Source organism: Dryobates pubescens, chromosome 21, assembly GCF_014839835.1.
Source record: "Dryobates pubescens isolate bDryPub1 chromosome 21, bDryPub1.pri, whole genome shotgun sequence".
Taxonomy (NCBI): domain Eukaryota; kingdom Metazoa; phylum Chordata; class Aves; order Piciformes; family Picidae; genus Dryobates; species Dryobates pubescens.
In genome coordinates this window covers 18757469-18783141 of record NC_071632.1, presented here as the reverse complement: position 1 = coordinate 18783141, position 25673 = coordinate 18757469, and the positions used below count along the sequence as shown (strand labels likewise).

Sequence of the window (25673 nt, the reverse complement as noted above, 5' to 3'; positions counted from 1 at the left end):
TCCGGGCTAAGCAACCCCAGCTCCCTCAGCCTCTCCTCACAGGGCTGATTGTGCACTACTACTGGCAAGAAGGTTCAGTCCTCGTTTTGCAGCAAATAATTTTGCTTTAATTTGCCATTTGTCATGAAATATAATCAATTAGACAAAGATCTATTATTTGCCTAATGTCTAACAGTTATTCTGAGTTCCAAACACATCAACATGTTGAGACTCACTTCAAAGTTGCTTCACCTCCTCGCTACCAACAGCTTAAAATCCTCCAGGGAAATGTTACTCAGCAAGCTCAGCTTTAGGGCTTTATTTCACTTGGTTTTGTTTGTTTATGAACCAAGAATCAAAATTCACAAGGAATAAAAGCATTTTCATATTCCTTGCTGGAGTATTTCATGGAAACAAAGCAGAGTGTCTCAGATTTCTCTGAGATTTTTAGGTTTAAGAGGTTAGTCACCGTCTTTGGCTTGAGGTTCGCTTGCTCCTTGGGTCCTCTTTCTTCCTCTCTTCCTTCCTTCGTTTTTTCGACTGTTTGGCCTTAGCTCTTCTCTTACGTTTCCTCCTTCTGCTTCTTTCATTTTCATCCTCGCTTTCAGATGAGGTTTCTGAAGAGCTTGATGCACTGGAGGAGGAGTCTGAAGCTTCTGACTCAGAGCATACTTTCCTCTTCTTCTCCAAAGCTTAAGACAGACATTGTCAATTTGCAGTGTGTACAGCTGCACATGTGTGCAGTGTGTACATACAGCACACACACAGGGCTTCAGAGGAACTCTGTGAACTTTCCTTCACAATGAGTTCCATTGAAGCACAATAAGAAGTTACATCATTTGGTCCTGTCTAAATCCCCACCAATAAAATTACACAAATGTTTCCCAGACAGCTGCAAAGTATTTCTGAAAGTAAACTGCAAGAACTTCCATGCACAACTTCTACCATGCAAGACACACAACTGCAAAGCACAGTAATTTTTGAATCATAGAATTGTCAGGGTTGGAAGGGACCTCAAGGATCATCTAGTTTCAACCCCCCTGCCACAGGCAAGGGACTCCTCACACTAGATCAGGTTGCCCAGAGCCACATCCAGCCTGGCTGCAAACACCTCCAGGGATGAGGCTTCCACTACCTCCCTGGGCAACCTGTGCCAGTGACTCACCACCCTCATGGGGAAGAACGTCTTCCTAATGAATGAATACATTGAACAGTTAAAAAAGGTCGTTTCTGTAGAAGGCAATGCAGGGGCAACAAAAACTTGAACAGAGTTAGACACAGTCTACATTGTTCATTTCTTGTTTCTGAAACTTTGTCATTCTCTCTTTTCTGCTTCCTCAAGCTTTTACATCATCTGTTCTCTTGACTTCCTCTGAAGGACATAAATAGCCACATTATCCTTAAGGAAAGTCAAAAGTGAAGTAAAAGGCACAAATTTAAAGCACTCCATTACTTTACAGCAACTGTTTAAATACATTTAAGATAATTCCTTCCCCAAGAAGTGCCATGGAAAGGAAAATGATTGCATATACTGCATGCATTAACATTACATCACCTGAAAAGAAACCTTTGGAAAGCACACAAAATTCAACTTGAAGCAAAGTATGTTAGTGTCTCCACCTTTCAGAGTCAGCAAAATAAGTTCTAATTATTTTTTTATAAGCCACATTAACCTCAAGGATTAATGAAGGAGAACAGGAAGCAGGCAAGACACAAAGGTTCAGGTCAGAAAAGCCTTTTCCCTTGCTGTGCCTTCCTCAACACCACGATTCAAGTTTTAAAGGTTTGTAAGAATTAAGATTCTAGAGGTTTTACCACAATGACTTTTAGACACTGGCATTACTTTTATACTCTCTGAAAAGAATATCAACATGCAGTGAACTTCAGGTGTAGTGTGCTTACCATCTTTGGCTGACTTGGTAACAAGCACCCCACAGTCAATAACTCGCACATCTGCATAGGGCCTACTTGCTGTATCAGTTTTCAGGTTTTCTATTTGCTCTATGACTTCAAATCCAGAAATAACCAGTCCAAAGACAACATGAACACTGCAGAAATAAAACATTTGGAGAGCACAAACGTGCTGCAGTTATTTTCCAGTGAACTGCAGATCTAAAAAGTCAGTCTGGAATAGAAACGCTCAGCTCTTGAGAAACGTATTTGACTTAAACATCAGATTCTTATTACTTTTGCTTTCACAGCCATGCCAGGATTTCATGCAAAGCAAAGCACAGGTCCCCTCCAGTTCAATTTGAGAGAAATACTTGATGTCACTCCGCTCTCTTCTACATGGGCAGGGTGAACAGATCATCACTACTCATCCATCTTTCTATTTTTAAAGTTTTGTGCAGCAGAGAGCTCAAGAGCCCATATATAAAGATGGCGAAGAAATGCAGTTTTCCCCAGAGAAGAGGCATTTATTTACAGGTCTCTACAAACCCAGAATGCAAATTCCCAGTGGGGCTGCAAGGGCAGCTCTAATTAATCCCCAGCCTGGTTCTACCACATCACACGTTTCTCTTTCCTCCTTCCGTTTGCCCCATCATTTATACATCCAAGAACTAATATATTCTGGGGATAAAAACATGCCACGAGAGAGAACATTATCCAAACTTGTCATTTCAGCTGACTGATTTATGGACTGAGGGCAGCAACCAACTTTAACACAAAAAAATGATGTCAGGATTTAAGAACTTCCAAGTATTCAAGCAGCTTTAGGAAGCAAGTGGCAACTTGCAATTTTTATAGGGCTGAAACTTCAGTTTTCCATCGTGTTCTGTTGTATAATCTCTCACAGAATGAAGACTGGGCTTTTCCCCCTTGATGTCTACTTTCAACAGAACATGAGTAGAATCACAGAATCAACCAGGTAGGAAAAGACCTCAGAGATCATCAAGTCCAACCTATTACCTAATACCTCACACCTCCTGACAACTAAACCATGGCTTCAAGTGCCAAATCCAAGCCTTTTTTGAACACCTCCAGGGACGGTGACTCCACCACCTCCCTGGGCAGCACATTCCAATAGCAAATTACTCTTTGTGGGAAGAACTTTCTCTTCGCCTCAAGCCTAAACTTCCCCTGGCACAGCTTGAGACTATGTCCTCTTGTTCTGGCACTGGTTGCCTGGGAGAAGTGACCAACCCCCACCTGGCTCCAACCTTCCTTCAGGTAGCTGTAGAGAGCAAGAAGGTCTCCCCTGAGCCTCCTCTTCTCCAGGCTAAACAACCCCAGCTCCCTCAGCCTCTCCTCACAGGGCTTGTGCTCGAGACCCCTCCCCAGCCTCTTTGCCCTTAAAGGGTCACAGCCTTCAAATTTTAGCCAGCACTGCAGAAATTAGAAAGGATTCTTACCCGTCGAGGTGAGGAGCAGGTTTTGTTGTTCTGTTTGACAAACAGCAGGATGGTAAGATGGTAAAACAAAACAAAACAAAAAAAAGAAGAAAGAAAATCAGAGATTCAGATTAAAAAAAAATAAAATAAAAGAGGAGAATGGCACAGAAAAAAAGAAAACAAAAAGAGATGAAGGTAAGACAAAAAAAAAAAGTGAGAAAATCCAGTTACATACATGGAATTGAAATTGACAGCTTATATACACAGGCTTTATTATACCTTGACATGAAATCTGTTTGATGCTTACCTAACTGTGAATATTGGAAAACCACACCAAGTACCACTTTATGCATGCAATAAATGATTATTTTTTTTTCAAGTAAGTGCCTTTAAATACAGAGTCAAATATAACTCACTAGCATTTTTAATCACAGAGGAGATACAATTTGGCAGCAGAGTAACTAATGGCATGGGAATGTTTCTGAAATGGTTATGTTCTTGCATTACAAGGTCATAAGATTATTGGGTTTTTTTACCAAAAAGTTCTTATATGTGATAAATTCTCTGCTTCCACCCCCTCACACTTCTTACTCTCTCTTTACTTGATTGCCCTCGTGACTCAGAATTTGAAGCAATACTTTTCTCTTTCACCATCAAGACTACAGCACTTCAGCTCGGGAGCTCACAGGCTTCCCAAAAGCACAATGCAAGCAGACATTAGACACTGCTCTATTTCTGTGATAAACATGGGCTTCAGCTTCCCACATTTAGCTGTTTCTAACCTGGAGGAGAAATGCAACTGCATTACAGTTTGTAGACTAGCCTAAAAGGCATTTGGAATTATGCCCAATTTCTGAGTTGACTTCAAATCAGGATGTTCAAGGCCGTGCATCCATAATTCTATGTTATGATTCACCTTGCTGATGATACTGCTGCAACCTGGCATCTCTCTATATGCTTTTCCAAGAGGGAAAGGGAATTATTTCTGTATGTGAGCCACAGGGAACCTTGCTATGAAAATTCAGTAAGGAACATCAGGACTTGCATTAATCTTACATATTGGGGAAGGAAAAAACCCAAAATAAATTTGCATTTGAAGCTATTTTAATATTTGAATATTCTTCCTCTCTCCTCCCCAGCATTATTTTGCCTTTCTAGCCTTCTTCCAATGAACTCCCCTCTCTCAAAAGAAATAACTCCATGCTTTTTCTAAATTTACAAGCACACAGATGTGGCACAGTGAAGTCATTTTGTCACTGCTCTAATAAAATACTATTTTCAAAGCAGATATCTTCACACAAGTGTGGAACTACTAAGTCATAAAACACTGCAGTGGTGGAACCCATGCCAAAAACTGGAACTGTGAACCAGGAGTGTTTACACTCCTGATTCTTTTTTAAGCTCCAAATGCCAACCAGCCCTTCCACTTCTGTAATGCTAAATAATGAGAAAACCTCTCTGGTTTAACACAGGGAAAGAAATGGTATAAAGACAACATTTAATTTCTCAGTGGTGGTGGGGGGGAAGGTTCTCTGTTCTTCCCTTGCTAACACAGAGTATTGCTACAGACAGAAAATTCTTACAGCTTCTCAAATTCTTTAACCAAAAGTCAACTGCATTAACCACCTGCTGTTAGGTAACCAGTTTAAGCAGGCTTAATTATAAAGCTGATTTAAAGCAGTGAAAACCCATATGTGTGTTACTTTAATGGAACCAGTAATAAACAAGGCTCAGTGCTTAGAAATAGCTAGAAACAGCAACAGGTTCAAAGACACTTGAGATGAACGCTGTGGTACTGTGCTCCTGCCATGCAGCAGCACCACCACTTGAAGATCACTTGAGCAGATCACCCAAGCATAGGCTTTATTTAGACTAGTCCTCAAAAAGCAAAGAAAGGGATTGTTGGTTCATTAAAACCCATGTAGAGGTTTTTTTTCCCCCATTACATTGGCAGTTTGATAGATCAAATGGATAGGAGTGTTTTCATTTAGTCATTCCTGAAATTACATCAGAAAGAACAGGATTATCCCAAGAGAAAACTACTCAGATGCACAAGGAGTTGGGTGACTTAACAGGCACTTCCTAGAGGAAGCAGAAGCCCAGCTCCTCACTGTGCTCTTCAAAGCTTTATCAACTCAGTGTCAGGGCTGTAACATGATGTTTGTTCTGCAAACTTGCACTTTGAAAGAACACTTCAAGTTTTCTGGATGTATTCTGCCTTTTACAATCCCTGAGCATTTGCTTTGGCTTCAAATCTTAAAGCAGGAGGAAACCTACTTACTGCCTTTGCACTATAGGAACCTGAAGTCATGATGAGTTCCTCCCCTGAAATAGTATTTTTATCAAAACATTTTGATACAGAACTTTCATAATGTCAACCATTTAAAATCTGCCTTAAAATATATGCTCTTATCCAGGTTATTTCCAGAAGGACAAATAGCTTTCTTCACTTAAAAGACACCGCTGAAGAGAAAAGCATCTTTGATAAAGGCACGTTACCACCCACCCCCCACAAGATCTTCAGTCCTAACACAGTATTCAATACACATAACAATATGATCAGGAAAAAACAAAACAAACAAAAAAAAAAGGAAAAAGAAAAAAAAGGGCAAAACCAAAACCAAGAAAGGTAATAAAAAACAGAAAGAAGGAAAGGAAAGGACACAGCCTTAGAGGAATGAGACATTACCTTTGGAGCGCACGATGTAACACTGTTTCTGTAAATTTTACACAAAAATGGCAGAAATAAATTGTAATACATTTTCAGACAAAACTGAGTCTATGTTTTATCAAATACAAAGTTCAAAATCATTATTAAACCAAGTTGTACGCAGAACAAGGATGCCTAAAAGAGGGCTCTAAATTTTCTTTCGAGGGCAAGATTGCTTTGACAACTACAGTTAAATTCTCCTTAAAAACCAAACCAAACCAAACCAAACCAAACCAAAAAGAAACCTACAGACATAACCTGCTTGCACCCAACACTACAAAGATAAATGGTTAGGAGAGAATTGTCCCGCCCCTCCAAATCTCAATCCAGCATAAGTGTTAGAACACAGACACAACTTAAGCAGATGATTAACTGGTTGCAAGGGGTTTATTCACATGCTTGCAGCTCCCTTAGTGTTCAAATGCTCTGCTGAATCCAGTCCGAGGAGTATGCTTCATGGATTGGCACCCCAGTGCTCACATGTTTTGATTTACAAATGAAATGGGTTAAGTCAGGAAGCTTACAACTTGGTACACTTCATGATTAGCTGACACCTCCCTTCCCTGATGAAGCTTTTCTAAACCTAAGGAAAACGTGTGTTTCCTTTAAACTATGTGCATTGCCTGTGTTCAGAATTAGAGAAAACACATTTGCAGATGCAACAGAAAAAAGGCAAAGCAAATGCACCAGCTAATACCATAATTCTGCTCTGGTCTGACGCTGAACAGCAGCAATGTTTTCCAAAATGCATCAGCAGCTGAGCTCACCCATACTGGGCATCCTCCCCCCTGCCCCTGCCAATAACCTATTAGTTCTTAATTATGCCTCTGCATATTTGAGCATTGAAATGATCTGTTTGTTATTTGTGGCACACAAAAGCATCTTGTGAACGTTCTCACGCAGGCTGCACTCCTTTACAGCAACTTTGGGTCAAGCCAAGGGGCCCTGCCTGCGTGCTAGGTGCAGGTACATCACTTTGGCTCAAAGACCACACACCACAAGCCTCTTTATTTGAAATCTGCCAGCTGTTTGTGTTATTAATAATTGGCATTTCATTCACAGTACAAGAAAAACCCCAACCAACTGCTGATAAAAAGAATACCTGTTTTGGGACACCAAAAAGACTGAAGGAATGAATTAACTTGAACAAGCTGGTAACACTCTCTAATCATTTGTAAAATCAAACCAGAAGTCCTCACAATTTATTTTGTCCTTCATTTCGCAGCTCAAAGTGGTTAGCTTAGAGAATTTGCAACTAGGCAGGGCACCACACGTTCAACAAAGGAAAAAAGCTGTTCAGTTTGGAGCAAGAAGGCAAAGATCGAGAGGCACATGATACCAACAACACCCTCAATATGGGAAAATAAACAAACAAATTGGCAGTAAGAGCAAAGCAGCCTCAGGTTTTAAATAGCTTTTGAACACAAGAGGCAAGAACTCCAAGCATTTGAACTGATAAGAGACACAACCTAGGACTCCTATTTAAGTTGTTATAAGGCTGAATTCCTCAGTAAACTACATGGCTAAATAATGAGGCAATAAATAAACCATTGCACAGAACTTCCCACTGACAACAGAGCGGTTGGTGACTTTGCTTTTGGCTTCCTATTGTTTTCTTTATGCTTCCTTCCACACTTCTCTTTTTCCAGCCAAGTGCAGCTTGACAGACTTTGTATGGAAACAGGAGCAAAGCCCATGCAAGCATTTGTAGGCTCAAGAGTCTCAACATTATACTACCTTATATACTCGTTTTTCACCACAGTTGCACTTCTTTCATACTGCAGCTTTCCTTACTAGCAGGCTGGGCACAGCCATGTGCAAGATGGAGCTGCTCTAATGAGACTAGAGACCACCACCAGATCAACTGAACTGAGAATTCCACCACACTGCTTGGGGAGAAATCATCCAACTAGTAATAACAGCCACTGAGCTAGAACACCCAAAACCAGGCTGACTACGCTTCCTAACTCTAAAGCAGGGACCTAAAGAGAACAGCTGTGCTTGTGCAATGCTCTGGATGCACTCCCTCAATAGCAATAATACTGATAATAATAACCACCATCATAATAACCATCACCATCTTTTTCACAGCACTTCAGAACAGATATGGCAGTATATAGAAAAAAAGAAGTGGTTCCTGCCAACCTCTACCTTACCCTAAAGCATTCCAGATCTGAATTTCAACATGAACAACTAAAAGATTAATACACTCAGGTAGTGTTTAAAACACTTGCTAAATAACTGAGGTTTCTAAAAGAAGTTATTCACAGGAAAGAATTAAATCACAGTGGTGCTATCTGAAAATACAAACAGCCCATTTATAACCTGCTGCCTTCTAACTATCTTCACAACTCTGCAATAAATTGCTACCACAGATCCCTTTGGGCAAAAAAAACCCCAACCCAAACCAAAAACCTTAACATTCCAGTATTTCACAAATGCAAACATTATAAAGGGATAGTTTCTGTACCCTTCCTGCTGGATTTCAACAAGATGTATTTCTTTAGAGTAGGAAATGTTTCACAGACACACATGGGAACAGACTGGGCCTGTTTAAAGTCCTTGTGCACGAAACACAGAATCCTTCCTCCACTAAACATTCTCCTTTCAACCCAACAGCTACTCCTATTCAAGTAAGAAATCAGTGGGGAAAATGAACCAACAAGCATTAAATACTGCACTTCTGGCACTACATACATACACTTCTGACTCTCTTCTAACTTTCCCATCTTGCCAGTCTGTTTCAGTGTTTTAATTAGTTTCTTCATGTGACACCAGCTTCACTGGAGCTTCCTAACAATACTTACAAGGTCTTTTCCATGCCCAGTTCTCTATTGTTGCTTATAAATGCTTTAAGCACACTCATGGCAGAGGAATTCCTGAAGAACCAAAGACAGCTGATAATACATCAGGATGGGCCAGGATGTTTGTTTACATGAAGGTTAGTCTGGAGCCTCTGTTCCAAGCAAAACTGGCCACTGCAGCTCAACTTGCAACACTTTGAGGCATGGCATGGAGTCATGCTGTGACCTAATTTGTTAGTGCAGTCTGCCCAAGAGGTACTCCCCTACTTATTCCCAATGACATATTTCTGTGGTAAGCAGGGAAAGCACTTCTGATGAGTAAGCAAAAGTGTTGTAATCAGGATTCTTGCTACTGTTTTAGCCCTGCATGAATAAATTCTTGTAAGAAGATAATCTATTTGCCCTCCTGATCATCAACATTAGAGAAGTTAGGAGGGAAAAAAACAAAGGCAAACATGGGTCTACAGGACTTCAGAGGGAGAGGAATTATTTCCCTTCATGTAAAATTCATCAATAAACATTTTCAAATGAAACAGTTAAAAAGAAATCTAAAGGCTGCCACTGAAGACTGCCTTTTACACAATTTTCAGGTGGAGAACGTTTTTCCTAGTGGTAAACTACTGAATAACTGTGTGCTCCTGAGTGCAAGAAACACATTTGAGTTTCAAAGAGTATCACTGAAGGAAGCAAACATTCTGTTAAAGAAAAGCTGTACAGATGCACAGTACATTCCCTGAAGTAATCAGATAAATGTCACCAAGCAAGACTAACTGCTTCAATACGCTGCATTTTCAAGTTAAGGCACTAAAATCTTTAGCAGTTGTTGCCTACTTTAAATCTTGAAACTCAAACTCTCTATCTTGTGAAGCAGAAAACAAAGCCCACTATTAAAAGCCTGTACAAAAATAGATTGTTGAGCTACCAGTTGCACAGAATAATAGAATGGCTCAAGCTGAAAGGGACCTTTGAAGGTCATCTAGTCCAACCCCCTGCAGTCAGCAGGGCCATCTTCAACTAGAGCAGGTTGCTCAGAGCCCCAGCCAACCTGACTTAGAATGGTTTCAGGGATGATGCTTCTACCATGTCTTTGGGCAACCTGGGTCAGTGTTTCATCACTCTCAGCATAAAAAAACCTCTTCCTTGTATCTTGTCTAAATCTCCTTTAAATTTGAAACCACCACCCCTTGTCCTGTCACACAGGCCCCACTAAAAAGTCTGTCCTGAGCTTTCCTGTAGGCCCCTAAGCGCTGAAAGGCCACAGGAAGGTCTCCCAAGGTTTCACCATCCCTCCTTGCTTATTCATAAGCTGAGCTATCAAACATGAACCAGACCTTACAACTGACTCTACACACACATCCCATACATTCACAAGCAGACCCACTATTCACTCCCAGGATCAGCTGCAGTACTGAAGACCAGCAGCGGGATTCAGCTTAAAGACAGAAACTTGGACTATAGTAAAGGCATCCACCAGTGAGGCAGGATCCTGATCAGCTGCTGGTCAGATTTAGGGAGAACATTCAGCTGCCAACGTGCAGGCACCTTGAGCTGCTTCTAATGTATCCTGTCTGGCCTTCAGCTGCTGCTCCAGGACAGCAGGGCGTGTGGCAGGTGCTACATCATGTTTCCACTCCCTCCCTAGTATTGGGAGTTCCCAAAGGTGTCTCAGAGACAGCATTTGATGTCTGCATCCAGCAAAATGAAAAAAAGGCCAAGGTCAAGATGGTCCCTGGAGCATTAAAGCACCATTTAAAGACTTGACAGCTGCCCACCCAAACCTCACTGGTTATACTGGGAGCCTACTTCTGGCCACCATTCAGTTTCAAGCTGGTGCCATTTAAGGTGTTGCAGGATATCCAAAGGATCTGCATGGGGCAGGCAGGTAAGACACAAGGCCTTCAGAACATCCTCATCCTTTTTTCCCAGCAGCTGAAGGCCAGGTAGCACACTCCAGGACTCTAAAAACACCTTTAGATTCCTGCAGGAGAATCTAGCTTACGTGGAGATGAGTATGTTTATCTGTCTTACATTACCTGACTTCCCAAAGTGGCATTCTCTCTTTACAGTTCTACTAAGAAAATACAGAATTTTGGAAGAAATCTGCCTCTGTGCTTGAGGAAAGTGCTCTTAAAACACTGCTCATTTTATTGGTCCATGTAAATGGTAGTTCAGCATCCAAGACAACCTTCAGTTGTTTTGGTGCATGGGGAGTGTTCATAGCTGTTAAATCTAATCAAACAAATAAGCTGACTCTACTAAGCATAAGGGAAAGCAGACAACTTCTGAATCAAATGCAGGAGAGAAAAGAAACTTTAGAGCCCTCAAATGACAGCTTCTTGACTGATGTGACATCATTAAGTTTTCATGTATACTGTTCAGATAAGCTTAAAAATGGAAAATCATGGCAAGGGGACCAAAAGGCAAGTCACCATGCAGTAAATGGTGAACTAATGGCTTTCAGGGAGCTTATTAAGCCCCAGAGTCTTTAACACAAGAGATTGTTTGCCACATTAAATGTGTATACATATCCAGATTGACTGTAAAGAAGCACATCATCTAAAATTTGATGTGAAGGTAATGGGGGGGGGGGAGGGGGGAAGCTTTTTGACACAATTTCTCACAGTGGTAACTGAAAGAGATCCTCCTAGGGTCTTACTCATTTTCCATTTTTAGAGCATTCTTTAGGAAGAGACCTAAAAATGTCTCTTATCTGAACTTGGGCATACCAAACTGAAGCTCTTTTTTATTTTTTTCAGGCAAAGAAAAATAAATAAAAGAAAGAAAGATTCTTGAGGACAATGTACTCCTTTACTGCAGACAGTGAAGCGCCATTCATTCTTATCCCCCAAGAAAGATGGCAAAGAATTGGTTTTTATTGGGTTTTTTTATTCTGGTCAAGTCACTGCACTAAAATTTTACTTTGGAGAACAGCAGGCTTATTTCACAAAGTTCTCAGCTCAAGCCCCAAGTTGTAATTCAGATCTTTCCAAATGCAAGAGCTGTTCAAATAGTTGCAGAAGGCAGTTTGTCAAAGGGAGCTAACAGGGAAGAATAATCACATAAATATTAGCCCAAAATAAAAAGCTCATTAGTTTCAAAATGCCAATAGTGAACACTTGGAATACAACTACTTTAAGCAGAAGTCCCTGCATATAACAGATCTGAGTCTCTATTGATGGCAGAGAATTGTTGTCTACAGTTTAACAGAATATTGTTGCACGTGAGATTTTAGATTTTTAAGGCAATTAAGGGGGGGGGAAAAATTGATTATCAGCACAGAATTTCACAAAGCTTTGGTATCAAAGGTGTTGGCATATAGACAAGCAAACAGAACTGTGTAGCAATATAGAAGAAAAGTATTTTAGGAGCAAAAATGTTTTAAAAAACAAAGAAAAATAAACTCCCAGTCCCCTCCCCACCAAATAAATGAAAAACCCCCACAAACCCACAAACCCCAACTGAAACAGAAAAAACCCCAACAAAACCTGAAAAATAACCCCAAAAGAAATAAAAAATTCTCATCTTTTCAAGAGCAGATGCAAACCCACACAAACCACCTCTAGATCTCGTTCCCTTTTGCATACAATGCTTGAGACTGCCACTTGCAGACAATCTGTTCAGATTTACTTGGTGCATGCACAAAGCCAAAGAACCTATTTCCTGGACACCAGGAGCTTACTGCATAAGCCATTTTTGGGTTTAGGGTAAAAATGCAATGAAGCAGGAACATCCATGCAGTACCAGCTTTTAATCCCCATGAATGCCACAAGCAAACTGTGCTAACTGAAGTCTCCTCTCGTAACTTCAGCTGCAGGTGCCCCACTCAACCCTAGCTAAATTAAGGCCTCAACCCTAGCTAAATTAAGGCAGAGACCATGGCTGCAGGCTAATTTAGCAATCCCATTTAGAACATGACTGTAGGCTAATTTAGCAATCCCATCTAGACCATGGCTGCAGGCTAATTTATCAGTAACACCTAGAACACGGCTGTAGGCTAATTTATCAGTATCACCTAGAACATGGCTGTAGGCTAATTTAGCAATCCCATCTAGCCCATGGCTATAGGCTAGTTTAGCAGTATCACCTAGAACACGGCTGTAGGCTAATGTGGCAATACCATCTAGACTACAGCTGTAGGCTAATTTTGCAATACCATCTAGAACATGACTGTAGGCAATTTAGTAATCCCATCTAGAACATGACTGAAGGTTAATTTAGCAACACCACCTAGACCACGGCTGTAGGCAATTTAGCAATCCCACCTAGAACATGACTGTAGGTTAATTTAGCAGTACAATCTAGCCCATGGCTGTAGGCAATTTAGCAATCCCACCTAGAACATGGCTGTAGGTTAATTTAGCAGTCCCATCTAGCCCATGGCTGTAGGCAATTTAGCAATCCCACCTAGAACATGACTGTAGGTTAATTTAGCAGTCCCACCTAGCCCATGGCTATAGGCAGTTTAGCAATCCCACCTAGAACATGACTGTAGGTTAATTTAGCAGTCCCACCTAGCCCATGGCTGTAGGTTAATTTAGCAATACCATCTTTCTCATGAACAGCGCTTCTCTGTGTAAGAAAAGCTCAACTGTCGCATTGCTTCTACTCACATGAAAAATTGGGAACCATTGGTATGTTTCCCTCGGTTTGCCATTGACAAAAGGAACGCTCTGTCATGTTTGAGAATAAAGTTTTCATCTGTTTGAAGAAAAAACACGTTTGTCAGAGTCTTCCTGGGCGAGGAACACAAGTCTCATTTTCTTAGCAACTTAGGGGTGCGCTATGAGGAAGAGAAGCGCTGCGGCTGCTGAAGAAACATCAACAGGTTGGAAGCCCCCAAAATCACATTGAGACAAACCCCTCCAAAAGTGACAGGAGATGCAGTTATGAGACAGAAAACATTCTTTCTTGAAGAAAAAGTTTCAGACACAAGCCAAACATTTCTAATGAAGTCATGAGTAGTGCCTTCAATAAACATTAGATTCTCACAGGCCTGGATTTAAATCCAGCGTTTTCTGAGCAAGGAGAGAGGCAGATTTACTGACATCCTAAAGCAAGGTTTAACACACATGATCCTGTTATTTACACAGCATGCACCTGAGGCAGAAAGATCTAAGGACAAAGGCATTTCCCTGGTAGGGCATGTTTAGCCACCTCTCCATTCAAAACTGGAAGTCTCAAAACACACAAGGGGAAATAAAACCCAGACACCTGGCTGAGCAACCAAAGAACACGTTCTTCCTGCAAGCCAAGTACAACATTAATTTAGAGTCAACTAAACATGCATTTTGTATCCCAGTGAATTAAAGAGGACTTCTGGTTGTACAGCTTAAATATAAAACTAGATCTGAAGTTCATTTTCCAAACAAAACCCAGCCCAATTTGGTGTATGAGCCCATTACTTCTAAGGTTACGTATCAAACCACAAAGCTGCATGTTTAGCACTCACCACCTTCAGAAGCAAACCCCGGTTACATCTTAGCAAATGGACCTATATGAGACTTTTCTTTTGACTAAAGGCTGTAATTCTCCAACTCCAAACTAGGTCTCTGTTTAAGACAAACTTAACGGCATGCACTTAAGCAGGCAGAACAAAACAAACAGAACCAGGGGCTGTTACATAAACACATATTGTGCCTTTATTAACATTTCAATACCACAGTAACTACCGGCTTTCTTGCAAGAAAGAATTGTATGTCTTTAAAGGAATGCTTTATAAACTCACCATTTTCCTTCCAACAACAGATTTTTCCAAAGAGGTAAATGTACATTTATTTATTTACAAGCTCTTTGCAAGCAAACTAATTTGTGTAGCATGTAAACAACTTCAAACACTTTTAGAAAGGAACAGTAGGCATACAAACCTTGAATAGGGAAGGGGAGGAAAAGGGACATTAACAAAAGAAGAAATAACTGTTTAGAGCTGGAAATTATACCAGGATTCTTTCTCAGAATAAGTCATTAACCCTCAGAAAGGTTAGACACAGAACTCTTCATTTCTCCAAGCAACACAGATACCCATCTACAAAGGGATGTATCAGTTGTCTATATATTTACTAGGGAGGGTAAAAGGGAACAGAGTTTGAATTTGTGTTACTGAGCTTTTGTCTCTTACCTTTTCATTTTGCAAAAGACCACATTCTCTATAAACAAAAGAATATGTTGACAGTTTTAGGCAGGAAGATAGGAGTTTATTCATGAATAAAGTTGCCTAACCTCCATGCTGAAAGTCACGTTTAACCAATAATGTTAGCCTTAATTAATTGTCAGTTAAAGTTAAATATTACCCAAAAAATTATCTGAAAGTCATGCATATAAAAAGGATTCTCATGCAACATTAGTTTCATGCAAAAAAGGTGATCTATAAGTAGACCTGGTTTCATTAAGTAGCTTGGGAATCAAGACTTGTTTATCTCAGAGCTGAATAAAGAATCTGCAAAGACATTATTTCCTCTTACCGTTAAAATAGCCACCATAAATAGATTCGCCTCCTTTTCCATTACCTAGGCATTAAAAAGCACTAATTAGAGCTTTTGTTTTCATTTATGAAAACAGATGTATTAACATTCCACCAGTTCATAACAAACCAAGATACTCTGGCCACCAGTGTGAGAGCATAAGCTCCTCAAATTAAAAGTCACAGCCATGCGTTATCCTCTTGACACTCCAAATATTGAGAATGAAGATTGCCTCAGTGCCTCTGAATGCTGGCAAGTCTGCAGCAGGGCCCCAAAGGCTAATCCTCAGTGGTATTTGCTAAAGCAGCAGCAGACAGAAAAATAACAGCAGCAAACAAGACAAAAACCCAGGTGAGGTAAGGAAGTAGCTATGGGTTTAAAGACATCTTCACTTCCGCCTGACTCTCGAAACACATTCCTTCACCTCTCCAGTTTATCAGGCACAAGATTTCAGCAGACAGGGAGCAAGACACATTTTAGTAAGCACAAGCATTGCAAGGAAGGACAACAGGTTAAACATTATGTTGTAGAGATACTGGAGGAGAAGGAAACAAAGAAACTCCTGGGAAATGTCCTTAACCTTTATTACTTTAATAAACTTATTCAAATAATTATGCCCCCACATCAAGAGAGTGTTGCTAGTGCTGCCTCTACTGCAGACAACCCAAAACCCAGTTAAAAGGCTACAGTTTGGATTGCTTTAATGAGGTAATCCTCCAGCAAAGGTTGGTTTTGTTTCTTTCATTTAAATACATTCTTCTAAGCAAGTATTAGTTGCACTGAAACATTCTAGACTTGCTAAAAAAGAACAAGGAAAGAGCTGAGCCGTGCTCCACTTCACAGCAAATTGAGTATTTTTATGGCTCTGTAGTATTTCAATGGCATTTTCCAAAGTTACACTAAACCAGCCCAAGTTACAACATCTCTATTCCATTTGGAGCATTTCAGGTTTAAAAACGTGGTTTACCTTCACTGAAGTCCCCACCCTGAATCATGAAGTTTTTAACCACACGATGGAATGTGGTGCCTTTGTAACAGAGCTTCTTTCCAGTTGTTTTGCCAATTCCTTTTTCACCTGCAAGAAGGTTACACAAAAAGAATGTACAGATTGTCAGGGAGAACATTTTATCTCCTCAGTGCTAGTGGATACAAGAGAGCCATTGGAATAGGTGGTAGAGGGCTTTGTAGAAGCCCCATCCCTGGAGGTTTTGAAGGCCAGGCTGGATGTGGGTGTGATCAACGTGATCTAGTGAGAGTGTCCCTGCCCATGGCAGTGGGGCTGGAACTAGATTATCCTTGAGGTCCCTTTTCAACCCTAGCAATTCTCTACGATTCTATAGCACAACTGCAAACACTCCTACCTGTTGCCTTTTCACTGCCTTAATAGCAGAAAGGATTCCTTTACAAGGTGACTGTGAAGTGAAAATTAGATTGTTTCTTCTTAAAAAAAAAATCCTTTCCTCCCTCCCAGGAAGCAGTGCATTTAGCCTGGAGAAGAGGAGGCTCAGGGGAGACCTTATTGCTGTCTCAAACTACCTGAAGGGAGGTTGTAGCCAGGTGGGGGTTGGTCTCTTCTCCCAGGCAGCCAGCACCAGAACAAGAGGACACAGTCTCAAGTTGCACCAGGGGAAGTTTAGGCTGGATGTCAGGAAGAAGTTCTTCCCAGCAAGAGAGATTGGCCATTGGAATGTGCTGCCCAGGGAGGTGGTGGAGTCACCATCACTGGAGGTGTTAAGAAGACACTGGATGAGGCACTTGGTGCCAAGGTTTAGTTGATTAGATGGTGTTGGGTTGGACTTGATGATCTTGAAGGTCTTTTCCAACCTGGTTAATTCTATAATGATGAGTTAACTGTTTCCTGTGGTTTTAGCTACACTGCTTTGTTACCTGAAGCTTACAGCAGAGTCCTTTTCAAACCATTTATATACCTGCATGCACCAGCTGAATGCCCAGGATGACAATCTGAACTCAGAGCAGGCTTCAACTCCGTATCAGTGCACTCCATTCTTGGAGAAGTGGGCTTGAGGTACTCCAAGCATGTGTCACATCTTCGCCAATCCATGCACAGGGCCAGGCCACCATTAATGGCTGGCACCAACCTTTGCATGCCCTACTAACACCCTGACTGCCAACCTAGTTGGAGGCATTTTGAATCAGATGCCCCCAAACGGTCTCTGAGATTATGAGAAGAGAAGCTCCTGACAAGGCAGCATAGAGAAGATGTGCTTGTGGGTTTTCAACAGGTGGACTGACTGAGGGGCCTGCAAACAGCAGTTTGCAAGTCCAGATGTTTGAATTTAAACACAAGGAGCCTCTTGCTCTTGGGGCAGACAGCATTCTTTCACAGCAGTCAGGTCTATTTCTGACAACAATGTCAGGCTGCAGGAAGACAGCCAGAATCACCCTGTCCTCCTCCATCTGTTTCTGACAAGACCAATCTTGGCTTCCCTCAGAGATTCTGGAGTGAGCCAGGCATCATTATGGGGCACTGCATTTCAAACACTGGTCTCTACTCCTTCTCTTGGGGCATCTCACCTGGTCTTGAGTCAAGTGAAACCACTCTTCACAATGACACAATGGAAGTTCACAGACCAAACCAAGCTGCTATGAGGCCCACAGCAGTGTAAGTGAAGACACATGGCACTTTAGCAGCCTTTATCAGCTGAATGCAGGTGGGTACCCACAAACCTCTAAGGATAAAGAACATGGACTGGCCTAGCATGCAGAATGCTGAATGTATGTAGGGCACAAACACTCTCAGTCTGCTGCTAGGATATTCCATTATGTAGACTGTGTGGTCAAGAATGGGATAGCATCTCCTCTGTATTACACAGCTATATACCTCCTTAGAGAAGCAAAGTCCTCGCACATGGTGCTGGAGTGTGTCCAAAAGAAGGGTAATAAACCGGTCTAGAGCACAAGTCTTGTGAGGAGTGGCTGAGGAAACTGGGGGTGTTCAGCCTGGAGAAAAGGAAGCTGAGGGGAGACCTTCTGTTTCTCTAAACTGCCTGAAAGGAGGCTTGAGCCAGGTGGGGTTGGTCTCTTCTCCCAAGTAATATAACTTAATTCTCTTCAACATTGAATTCACCAAAAGAAATTAGATTACTTCAGATTCTTCTCTGTGCTTTTCCCTCCGCAGAAGAATTTAATTACCATGTGCTTATTAGTGAATTTTTGAAGGCATCTGTCAAATAATTTTTCTATCCTACAAGTTTGCAGCAGCAAACACAATTTGCAAGAACAAAACAACTGTTTTGGGCAGCTTTTAACCCTCAGAGTCTGATCTTAACAGTCAGCCTCCTAACTTCAAGCCTAATTTCAAACGTTCTTCCAGTTAAAGACAGGTTCCAGCTGAAGAGATCAGCGAAACCTGCAAAGCTGGCTGTACAACAGCATTCAAACAAGGATGCAACACAGAAGTCAGACTTTTGGGGGTTTTTTTAGAGTTGTTCTTTCTTCTGCTTGCTTCATCATCTCCAGCATCTCCTCCTTCCTTTACCTTCACCTAATACTTTTCTAGCAAAGCTACTGTGAGAATTTAAGCAGTCCTTCAGAGATACAACAGACATGGCTTTATTCAGTCTGCTACTGCATTTTATTTCTTACTTTCTGTCATCTATTCTGCTTAAAATAAACTTCAAAGGAGTTCCCATTTTTCCATGGCAGCTGTACCACCCTGTCCCATTTTCAATCCATCTCCAGGTACCTCTTTAATAAGCATAAGTGATAAAAGAAAACCAGAAAGTAGAATAAAAAGGGGGCATCACCACACAGACCTCAAAAAAAAAAAAAGAGAAGAGCATATCTAATGTTCCCTCCACAAGTTCATATAATCTCTGTGAAGATTTAGAAGCGCTTTACCTAGAAGACATCACGTTCTGGGATTTGAGCTCTGACAAGATGAACTTTAAGAAGCTAATGAGTAAGGACACCAAATTTGTTTCGCTTAACCAGTTAGCTGAGAGCAGTTCACTAAGGCCAGATGTTAAAATGTTGCCTGGAAAAGTTTTGCTGGAGCATTCTAATGAATTTGAAAGGATAATTTCATACACACAAGGTAGAGGCTCCACTGGAGCAGTTAATTCAAGGTATACTGCAAGTCACTGAGCATTCACATATATCAGGCCAGGAGATGACCAACAGACATGCAGTTTGCATAACTAACACACACCAACTCCTAAAATAACCTTATCAAGATTAATCTGCAGCTTGCAGCAAAAAAAATCCCTGAGGAGCAGTGCACATCAGAAAAACTCCAAAGCCTTACTACTACCCTTACATTTCAAATCATTAGAAACCACTTTTAAAAAGTTAAGTCCTACTTGAGAAAAACAGATTGGAGGTTTTCTATGTTATACCCAGACATTCTTTTGCCAGTGCTGCCCCTCTGATTTCAGTATCACAGTATCACCAAGGTTGGAAGAGACCTCAAAGATCATTGAGTCCAACCTGTCACCACAGACCTCATGACTAGACCATGGCACCAAGTGCCACGTCCAATCCCCTCTTGAACACCTCCAGGGATGGCGACACCAGCACCTCCCTGGGCAGCACATTCCAATGACGACTGACTCTCTCTGTGAAGAATCTCCTTTCACAGATCTCCTCTCCTGTCTTCCACCAAACAAGCCCAGGGTTTCTTAGGAAACATCACATTCCCTTTTAGTCCTTCATTTAGCTATAAATGAGAAAGTTTTATCTTGTTTATCCAAGATTTTATTGATGCTCCTATCCTGTGATCCCTGTGTAACACTTCTACACACCTGAAACACACTCCCATTTTATTATATATAATCAACATTTTAGGTTAGAGGAAAAAAAAAAAATTATATTCAAAGTTTGATTTGGGACACTACATAAAATGTCATCATTGTACTGTGCAGGGGCATTAATGCTTAAATGTCTCTCCTGAGAAATCCTAAAGCCCTGATAAATCCTAAGGAATTGCTTGTCTTTATCACATTTGTGCAACTCGAGCAATCAGTAATTCCACCAGTTTCAGCCTTGTCAATCATTTCTACCTACAGAAGCCCCACAGCAGGGACAAAAGTAAGTGCAAATAAAGGTTTTTGTTCCACAAATTCAGAGTTCTGCATTCTGTAATTATGTATTACCTCCACAGCTCTCACTCAGTCCCAGTTAGAGAATTTCACAGTATTTCCTGCTATGCATTATTCAAACCCTCCTCAGTGCTCACAAATCTCAGCTTTGTTTCCAGCACAAAAGTAAAGAGATCAACATTATTATTCTTCTTTGGTTTCTAATTACATAAATAATAATTGCAAGAAACATTAACAAAATCTTAAATATGAGCAGGTTACTTACCTGAGCACAAGCAAAGGAAGTTTTTACAAGTCTTTGGACATATATCAGAGAAGAGCTGAAACATAATTCTACCAACTAGAAGAGAAAAATGAATAAATAATTAAAATCAAGAGGCTTAGAATTCTTTATTCACTGATCTTAAATGATCAGTCAATGATCTTAATGATCTTTTCCAACCTAAACCATGCTATCACATAAGAAAAGCTAGGTACAAATAAATCAGAATGTTTTGGAAATACAATTTCCTGAGAAAATTTTTACCAAGTAGAGCACCCAAAAAAAATTTAAAATCCCAAATATCTACATGTTTTAAAAAGTGGCAGAAAAAAAACAATACTGAAATGATAAAAAAATTAATGAGCTAAGATTAAGCAATATTGTTACATCTAATGTATTAAAACCCCTGCTGATTCCACTTGGAATTGAACCTGGAAAGCCAAATGGATTTCCTTTATCCTGTCAATTCATTTCTGTTTTGAAAAAGACAGCCATTTGCCATAAATACAAGTCCTCAGAGAGCTGGAGGAATCCTCTCCCCCAGGTACTACATACAAATACATTCATCACATAATTACATTTCCACAGTTTTCCCTGTGATCATCACCTAAAAATTCCAACTGAATTAGTCCCAGTAGTGTGTAAAGGATTACGGACACACTGGCAATCTTGGCCTGAATTCCTTCAGTTAAGAAAAGCCAAACAAAACAGAGAAGAACCAAATGGGAAAGATGAAAGGAGGGCAACACAATAGCAGCCAATTCAGGACTAAAGCTCCACTTGTCAGATACCACAAACCAAACACTACTTTTTCCCTGTGCAAAGTGAACAGAGCAAGTCTCATTCGGAGTACAGCTACCTCCACGGTGGTAGCTACATTGCATACCTTAGAAAACTTACAATACTGATGAAAAGTGGTTTAATACAGAAAAAAACCAAACCTTAATTTTAGAAAAAATCTAGAACTGATTCACATTTTCTGCTTGACTTTCCAAGATGATGGCATATCACAGAACGTTAGGGGTTAGAAGGGACCTCCAGAGATCAAGTCCAACCCTGCTACCAATGTGGGATCACCTAGGGCAGAGTGGCACAGGAACAAATCCAGGGAGGTTTTGAAAGTGTTCAGAGAGAAGGAGACTCCACAACCTCTCTGAGCAGCCTTTTCCAGTGCTCCATCACCCTCACCATAAAGTGTCTCCCTGCAGTGAAGTGGAACCTCCTGTGTTCCAGCTTGTACCCTTCATTCCTTGTTCTACAATGGGACACCACCAAAAAGAGACTGGCACCTTCATCTTGACACCCATCCCTCAGGTATTTATAGACATTGATCAGATCCCTTCTCAACCTCCTCTTCTCAAAGAGAATTGAGACTTTTGAATGTGTCCAGAGAAGGGCCATGAGGCTGGTGAGAGACCTCAAGCACAAGCCCTACGAGAAGAGGCTAAGGGAACTGGGAGTTTAGCCTGGAGGAGGCTCAGGGGAGAGCTTATTGGTGTCTACAACTACCTGAAGGGAGGCTGCAGCCAGGTGGGGGTTACACAGTTATCACAGTATCACCAAGGTTGGTCTCTTCTCCCAGGCAACCAGCACCAGAACAAGAGGACACAAGTTTAGGCTCGAGGTGAGGAGAAAGTTCTAAACAGAGAGAGTTATTAGCCCTTGGAATGTGCTGCCCAGGGAGGTGGTGGAGTCACTGTCCCTCGAAGTGTTCAAGAGGGGACTGGATGTGACATTTGGTGCCATGGCTTAGTAGTCATGAGGTGTTGGGTGACAGGTTGGACTTGATGATCTTTGAGGTCTTTTCCAACTTTATTGATTCTATGATCTTGACACCCATCCCTCAGGTATTTATAGACATTGATCAGATCCCTTCTCAGCCTTCTCTTCTCAAAGATGGAACAGCCCCAGTTCTCTCAGTCTTGAAATAAATCCAAAGCAACAAAACCGCCACCAAGAATCTCCCACACGTATGAACTCCTTAAAATAAAATATCATTAGCTAAGAAAAAGCTGTCTTGGTAGAAATAACAGAGAAATAAGCCACAGAAGCCACAGTTGGCCAGCATTCCAAGGAGAGCAGTAATAATCTGTCAATGAGCACTACCCTCTAGTGGTGCAAACAGGTAAGATGTCAAATTCAACTTAAAACTAACTACACCAGGAATTACTTTTTTAATTTTTCCTTTTATTAAAGGAAAGTTCAAATACATTTTATTCAATACTTCATCACCAAGAAAAACTCTGTTACATTCTAGGGCTTTGCCCAAACACACAAAAATGGCAACTAAGTGAATTGTTGGTTCATAAAAGGGAGAAAAGAAAAAAAAGAAACACAGAAACCACTTCTATTTTGTACTCTTAGCTAAAACTTCAAGATGCTTTCAACTGTTGAAATGTCTGCAGTTCGTTAACTGCAGTAAGAATGTTCTCTGAGCATTTGGCATGACAGCAGGAACATCTATAAAGAAAAGGCATAGGGACAATCTCCAAAGGATGAAGAAATAGCAAATATGCAAAGACCCCACATTAAACAGCGTGAGCTGAAAGTACTGTGATGAAAAGGCAGCTTGTTTGGAAGTGAAGAAACCATTATAAGCTGTGTGGATTGAGGATTTGTACAGAGAACACAATAGAGAAGGGAGTTTTGTGACAGAGTTATCCATTTTCATTCCAAGAGCAGCAATTCAGGACAGTAGAAATCCATTCCTCCGCTTGCGCGGTGCCTGAGTGCTTTGGAAAAGCACCTAGAGATCTCCTCTGGCACTCACTGTGTGAAATAGCACATGATGTCCTTCATAGAAGATGTTGTCACTATCCCCATTCTACTCAAGGGACAGAAACAAAGATGAGCTGCTCATTTACCAAGGTGACAGCTGCCAGACAACTTACAGGTGTTAGTGCCACAGGCTCCAGAAAGGATCTTTGCCATCAGACATAAACTGCAGAAGCCTTCTGGTTCCAAGTCCCTATTCCACAGACAAATTCCACCACACTCCTGAACAGAACCACAGCATGGTGGGGTTTGGGACCTCTAGAGACCATTCAGTCCAATCCCTCTGCTAAAGCAGGGTCACCCACAGCAGGTTACACAGCTTCACAATGTCCAGGTGGGTTTGGAATCTCTCCAGAGAAGGAGACTCCACAAATTCTCTGGGCGGCCTGGGCCAGGGCACCAGCACTCTCAAAGGAAAGACATTTCTCCTCAAGCTTACGTGGAACTCTGTGTTGTAGTTTGTATTTTTTACCCCTTGTCCTATCACTGGGTATCACTGAAAAGAGTCTGACCCCACCCTCTTGCCCCCTACCCTTTAGCTCTTGCTGAGCACTGAGAAGATCCCTTCTCAGGCTGCTGTTCTCCACGCTAAACAGCTCCAAGTGTCTCTGCCTTTCCTCCTCACAGAGATGCTGCAGGCCCCTCATCAGCTTTGTAGCCTCTCCTGGATTCTCTCCAGTAGTTCTTTGTTCATTCTGAACTGGAGAGTCCAGAACTGGACGGAGTACTTCAGGTGTAGTCTCACTAGGGTGGAACAGAGGGCAAGAAGAACCTCCCCCAGCCTGCTGGCCACACTCTCCTTAATACATCCCAGGTCCACCTTAAGCAGCACACACAACTTCTGTCTTCTGGTGGAAGAATGGCATCTTAAGTGCTTGAAGATGTCAAGGAAGAACATGAGAGAAAACATTCAGAATGAAGGTATCATGATTTCAATAGTGTATTTCACCAGAGTCTGCCAGCTTCTCATGCCTTTCAACTCCTCCAAACTGGAATGCACATATCCCATACTGAACGACCCACTTTAAAAGCTAAGATCTCTCCTCCACCAAGCACTGCTCACCCTGTTATAGCCAGCTATATAAAACACTGCCATGTGCTTACAAGACACAAACCACATACTGTGGACCCATCTGGTGGGTTAGTGCCTGTATTTTACCTAAACTGCATGAATACCAGTCTCACTGAAAGGCTCTGTTTTCCACTGACAAACAGGCAATTAAGCATGACATAGAAAGATCAAATACATTTCACATCCTGGTCAGCCAAGTAACAGCTGTTAATAATAATAAAAAGAATTTAATTCTGTATTAAAAGTATGCTTAGAGCCTACAAATCTATCACCTCTTCCCTCAAAAAAAAAAAAAGGCAGGAAATATCTCATCTTGAAGTTGGAGCTGAGGTATATGTTGACTTAACACAGATTAAAAGAAACACATTTGAGATGCTACTAATTTCCTCAGCTTTAGACACCTCTGTTCTCTGACATGATCCACCTTCACATTACGAAGGAAATTTACAATACATGCCTTCAGCTTCATTTCCCTGCTACAAAGGTTCCCTGCTTAGGGGACAAGCTTTCTGCTTGAATAGTAAATTGAAAGACAAACAAGCAATTGCTAAGAAGAATTATTCAAGCAGGTGAGTCTCCTCCTCTGGAGTCTTTCAAAACCTGTCTGGATGCGTTCCTGTGTGACCTGCTCTAGGTGATCCTGCTTTTGCAGGGAGGGTTGGACTCGATCTCTGAAGGTCCCTTCCAACCCCCAACATTCTGTGGTTCTGTGTGAAGTCTGCTTAGAAACCCACCCAGATTCCTCAGGTGGCTTTATCAAGCAATGAGCCTGGAGAGACACCTCACTTCTAGCCTAAAGCAAAAAATGCTGGGATTTTAAACAATGAAATCCTCAGCTAAGTTGAAATATTTGAGTATCACAAGAAGTTACAAAACCTATTAAAATCTTTGTTTTAATGCATCAGTATGCAGGACATTTCTGTAATTTTAACTTTATGTTGTGATTCTCCTAAGTTCATGGCTATGAAGATGTGTTCATCTGAAACAACAGTGTAGGTCTTACAGTACCTGCCAGTACTTTTAGTGCTGGAACACACCACAGAAATAACCAACCATTAGTCTACATTTGCTTGTCACTGGTAAAAGACTGCTTTGATAAAGCTTTCCTATCTGTTAGCAGGCTTTTAATTTATTGCTGAAAGATATTTTTTGATAGAAATTGGAGTGATGAAAGAAGTATTTACACTACTGATAATTACTTAGAGTAAGTGATGCACGCAT

General features: G+C 41.1%; 1 protein-coding gene across 8 annotated transcripts in view; it reads right to left on the bottom strand.

The window, feature by feature from the left end:
• The window catches only part of NKTR (natural killer cell triggering receptor), a 46497-nt gene that overhangs the window by 14657 nt on the left and 6167 nt on the right, over positions 1–25673 (bottom strand). For 4 of the 8 annotated variants that reach the window (XM_054171331.1, XM_054171330.1, XM_054171332.1 and 1 more), the window contains exons 3-9: positions 20609–20683; positions 16251–16358; positions 15284–15328; positions 13436–13523; positions 3333–3362; positions 1882–2027; positions 449–671 (exon numbers count right to left, since the gene is read on the bottom strand). In XM_054171331.1, the coding sequence (XP_054027306.1) occupies positions 449–671; positions 1882–2027; positions 3333–3362; positions 13436–13523; positions 15284–15328; positions 16251–16358; positions 20609–20683 (715 nt within the window). Of the gene's footprint in view, positions 1–448; positions 672–1881; positions 2028–3332; positions 3363–6000; positions 6020–13435; positions 15329–16250; positions 16359–20608; positions 20684–25673 lie in introns of those variants that run through there. The other 4 variants (XM_054171334.1, XM_054171333.1, XM_054171335.1 and 1 more) reach the window with 4 other exon arrangements.